Source organism: Mya arenaria, chromosome 17, assembly GCF_026914265.1.
Source record: "Mya arenaria isolate MELC-2E11 chromosome 17, ASM2691426v1".
NCBI classification, from domain to species: Eukaryota; Metazoa; Mollusca; class Bivalvia; order Myida; family Myidae; genus Mya; species Mya arenaria.
The window spans coordinates 44,276,238-44,281,578 of record NC_069138.1 but is presented as its reverse complement, the minus strand read 5'-3'; the positions used below and the strand labels follow the sequence as shown (position 1 = coordinate 44,281,578).

The 5,341-nt window shown below is 32.6% G+C and overlaps 1 protein-coding gene across 1 annotated transcript; it reads right to left on the bottom strand.

Annotated features, from left to right (window-relative positions):
- Positions 1 to 4,079: 4,079 nt before the first annotated feature.
- LOC128223935 (angiopoietin-4-like) lies at positions 4,080 to 4,968 on the bottom strand. Its single transcript, XM_052933424.1, has 2 exons — positions 4,637 to 4,968; positions 4,080 to 4,451 (listed from the first exon to the last, which is right to left on the bottom strand). The coding sequence occupies exons 1-2, from the start codon at positions 4,779 to 4,781 to the stop codon at positions 4,198 to 4,200; spliced, it is 399 nt and encodes a 132-aa protein (XP_052789384.1). The 5' UTR covers positions 4,782 to 4,968; the 3' UTR covers positions 4,080 to 4,197.
- Between the last annotated feature and the right edge of the window lie 373 nt (positions 4,969 to 5,341).

The following is a 5,341-nucleotide window of genomic DNA, read 5'->3' as shown; positions in this document are numbered from 1 at the left end:
ATAACAATATATACACTTCACGCTAGTTAAAAGAACATAACCATACAAATTACAACATGATAATAATAATATATACACTTCACACTAGTTAAAGGAACATTACCATTCAAATAACAACATGATTATAATAATATGTACACTTCACGCTAGTGAAAGGAAATTTTCCATACAAATTACAACATGATAATAATAATATATACACTTCACGCTAGTTAAAGGAACATTACCATTCAAATAACAACATGATAATAATAATATGTACACTTCACGCTAGTTAAAGGAACATTACCATTCAAATAACAGCATGATAATAATGATATATACACTCCACGCTAGTTAAAGGAACATTACCATTCAAATAACAACATGATAATAATAATAATATGTACACTTCACGCTAGTTAAAAGAACATTACCTTTCAAATAACAACATGATTATAACAGTATGTACACTTGACGCTAGTTTAAGGAACATTACCATTCAAATTACAACATCATAATAATGATATGTATACTTCACGCTAGTTAAAGCAACATTACCATTCAAATTACAACATCATAATAATAATAATATGTACATTTCATGGTCATTAGAGGGACTCTCTCATACCTTGAAACAAAATTGTATCCAGTGAATATATTAATTTCTTTCATGCTATACGATGAAATATGGGGTTTTAACACTGAAATAACAACAGTGAAAATATCAATTTGATATTTTCATTGCAAAATAAGGAGTGAAAATATCAACTTTCAGAACTACTTTTAAATTCCTTTGTTGTTACATGTATTTGCCTTGATCATAACAGAACATTGGACTTCAGTAAATTACCATAATTATGTCAAAAAATGTTAAAAAAAGAAAGAAATATTTTATAAATTTAAATAAATATATAATTGGAAATTAACAACTTACCATTTATTACCGGTTATCCCGTTTATCAAACATTTTACTGATCTTTGAAGCTGAATGTTCGAACATTTGCTTTCATACCAAACAAATTACAGACAAAAACAACTGTTCAAACATAAATAAAATTTTATATCCTCGTTCAAATGTATTTTGAACTGTTAACCGTTGTAGTAAGTAAAATGAGCTTCCTGGAGAATTCACACAATTTACAGATAGATCCGATATTTTTTACCCCACCCACACCTCAAAATGTGTCAACAAACTAGCGTGGCATTTACTCTTTATCTGGAAAACAAACATTTTAAATCGAAACAGACTGGTCTCTGACAGTAAGATGACTGAATATTAACTTACTATAAAAACACACGTACATGCAGTCTTAAACTAAGAAAAATGTTTAAAATCCAATGAGTATCCACATTTGTTTTGCTAACACATTTTCATTCTTTAAATAGCGGCGTAGTAATTTGGTTTTGTATTCATGCCCATCTTAAAATAAAAAGTGTTTTCATTATTTTTTGGAACATATGTGCACTAATAATACTTCATTGTTTACTGTTCATAAAGCTTTGCAATAAAAAACGAGCGAATAATAAGCTATAAGAATGAATAGCAGAGAACTATTTCTCAGCAAACCGAAAGTAGAAAAGTTGACAGCTATAACTATGCATGAGGGGCGCCCCACGGGTAGCGGCGTAAAGCCCACCCTTTTCAAAAAAGGGGGTAATTCAGAAATAAATAAAAAAACAAATAAAACTCCGAAAATAAGCATAAAAGAAACAGAAAATTTGTTTATTTCAGTGTAAGATCGTATTTTATTTCACTCGTGATCATAAAAAAACTACATTTTCACTCGTGGCTTCGCCACTCGTGAAAATATGTTTTTCTATGACACTCGTGAAATAAAATACGATCTTACACTGAAATAAACAAATATCCTCTATGTATTATACCTTACATTAATGAGTCCCTTCTTTGTGTATATAAAGTTGATCGGTCCGTATATCAATGTGTTTTAATAAAAATCTAGTTTGTATGACGTCAGCGGTCCATATCATGTTTTGGCCGGTCCGGACCTCGCCAAAAATATAATATGGACCACTGACGTCATATAATATGGATCGCTGACGTCATAAAACTGGTGAGAGCTGCTTGCAATTTTCACAACGACATTTGTTTTCGCAAGTAAACATTATTATTTTTGTTCAATAGAACACATCAAAGGCGCTTTAAATTATTAAATTGTACAAACGTGTTAATATAAAAAATATAACGCCTCGTTCCATATACACCTTCGGGGGCTGACTGGCTGGTCCTTATAATGTCATATGGCCCTCGGTGGTATGCAATATTTCTTAAATAATAAGTGACGTCACCATTATGAAATATTTACACTATAACTTCCATTCTTTAAACTAACTGCCTTTCTGCAAGGGCATTTTTTTTCGATGTATGCAACCTAACATGGTCGGATTGCGAATCGTTGACTTTCAATATACATGTATATTTAAAAGTGTTTATATTGTTATTGCTATAAATGGGCCACCAGGCCAAAAACACAATCTAAATCAACATGTCAGGAAGTGTTTATCTTGTTACTGTTATTAATGGACCACCTGGCCACAAAACAACTTAAATCAACATGTCAGGAAGTGTTTATCTTGTTATTGTTATTAATGGGCCACCAGGCCACAAAACAACTTAAATCAACATGTCAGGAAGTGTTTATCTTGTTACTGTTATTAATGGACCACCTGGCCACAAAACAACTTAAATCAACAAGTCAGGAAGTGTTTATCTTGTTATTGTTATTAATGGGCCACCAGGCCACAAAACAACCTAAATCAACATGTCAGGAAGTGTTTATCTTGTTACTGTTATTAATGGACCACCAGGCCACAAAACAACTTAAATCAACATGTCAGGAAGTGTTTATCTTATTATTGTTATTAATGGGCCACCAGGCCACAAAACAACTTAAATCAACATGTCAGGAAGTTTTTATCTTGTTATTGTTATTAATGGATCACCTGGCCACAAAACAACTTAAATCAACATGTCAGGAAGTGTTCATCTTGTTATTGTTATAAATGGGCCACCTGGCCACAAAACAACTTAAATCAACATGTCAGGAAGTGTTTATCTTGTTACTGTTATTAATGGACCACCTGGCCACAAAACAACTTAAATCAACAAGTCAGGAAGTGTTTATCTTGTTATTGTTATTAATGGGCCACCAGGCCACAAAACAACTTAAATCAACATGTCAGGAAGTGTTTATCTTGTTATTGTTATTAATGGGCCACCAGGCCACAAAACAACTTTAATCAACATGTCAGGAAGTGTTAATTTATGAAATGGAAAATGCATTGTTGTGATTAGCGTTTCAATTTTGACGTTAAAAATATATTTTGGAAGCTATTGTTACGTAATATGATAAACTGTTTCCGGTTACGGTCCAGTCGGTCTATTAACAGAATAGGTGAGCAATAATTACTTTCAGGTTTTCTTAAATAAGAAGTATTTCTCTACAGTTCTTGACAGAATCATGAACTATTGGTGTTAATATAAATGATGAATTGCGTGAAAAGATGTCATTTTCGGTCTCCACATACTTTTATCAGCAATTACAAATGACATTAATCCCACAATGCATTCCTTAAAAAAGACTCATATTAAACTTTTGATACATAAATAGTGTAATAAATATCCAAAGCAAGTGACGTAACGTAATAAATTGATACCGTTAAAAATGTTTTTAGCGCTGTAAAATGGCAAATAAGTATTAATGCTGTAAATATAATCCCATTACTGGTCATAGAATACGATATATAAAATATTATTTTACTATTTCGTATTAAATGACTACTAAAGCGAGATCGTCTATATCCTAGACAATTTGATATTAAACTGATAAACAGAAACATTCTGCCGATGAATTGTGATAAATGATCACTAAAACAATTAAACAAATTAATATCCATTTCGAGATATTGGGCACACTAGTTCAAATAATTTACCCGCGTGTTGCCTTTTGCTGTCAAGGAAATAGTACCGTAATAATGTGTCAATGGGTTGAATTAATCACTATCTTCACAAAACACGAACATGTTTGAGTTGCAAATAACTTTGTACATTTCATAGCATTAGGAAAATATGTGTATGTTTACCTAAAATGCTTAAACTAGTTGATTGCGTTTAAACATAGCATTAAGTTCATTAATTCGCAACACTTTCTGAATGAATTTACCATAATTAAATGCATTAAATACTGCGATTAAATCTTAATTACTCAATCGTAGCATCATAGTTGACGTCTTAAACGCTCTGAACGGTTGGAAGGAAAAGTAACGAAACTCGTCAGTATTGTACTGTCCATTCAGGTTACTGTACGTGCAGTCATTGTACCACCAGCCTCCTCCATGGTTTCGGGCACAGTTGTCCACACTCCTGTCCCCGTCTTTATCGTATGTTGAAAACGGCTGGTGGTTGATATCCCCATTACCACGGCTATCGGAGAGAAGATAGGAACGGGACACTGTAAATATACCGGGTTACCCCAATTGACATCAGTATCATATAAAAAATAGAAAGAGGTTTGAGTGTATTATGGTGATTATATAAACAATCAAATAAAGGACACACCATTATTATGATCGTATCCAGGCGTATTTGATCTAACTGTCTACCGCGTCCTCCTAGCAACTTTAATGATTAACGTACTTCCTGCTGAGTTGATCCTCCTATCAACCTTGAAGTTGTATTGGTCTGGTGGAGAAATATAAAACCCCGAGTACTCGTCGAATCCAGTAGTTCCGTCTGGTAAACTCACTTCAATACGTAAGGTCATGTTAGCCCGGCTTGTCATTGCGTGAAGAAGACCCAGACCTGTGGAAAAGAACAATTAAAGTCACACTTATGATATTAAATTGTGTACACACTAATGATATCGAGGTATGAACTATGAAGTATGATAGGGTATATAGACGCTAATGATATTGAGGTATGAACACACTAATGGTATTGAGATATGAACACATTAATGATATTGAGGTATGAACTATGAAGTATGATAGGGTATATAGACGCTAATGATATTGAGGTATGAACACACTAATGGTATTGAGATATGAACAATTAATGATATCGAGGTATGAACTATGAAGTATGATAGGGTATATAGACGCTAATGATATTGAGGTATGTACACACTAATGATATTGAGGTATGAACACATTAATGATATTGAGGTATGAACACATTAATAATATTGGGGTATGAACACATTAATGATATTGAGGTAAAAACACATTAATGATATTGAGGTATGAACACATTAATGATATTGGGGTATGTAAACACTAATGATATTGAGGTATGTATACACTAATGATATTGGGGTATATATACACTAATGATATTAGGGTA

Coding starts and splice junctions, on each gene's coding strand:
- LOC128223935 (XM_052933424.1), bottom strand. CDS start 4,781: ATGACAAGCCGGGCTAACATGACCTTACGTATTGAAGTGAGTTTACCA. Junction 4,452..4,636: donor GAGGATCAACTCAGCAGGAA/GTACGTTAATCA, acceptor GTATATTTACAG/TGTCCCGTTCCTATCTTCTC.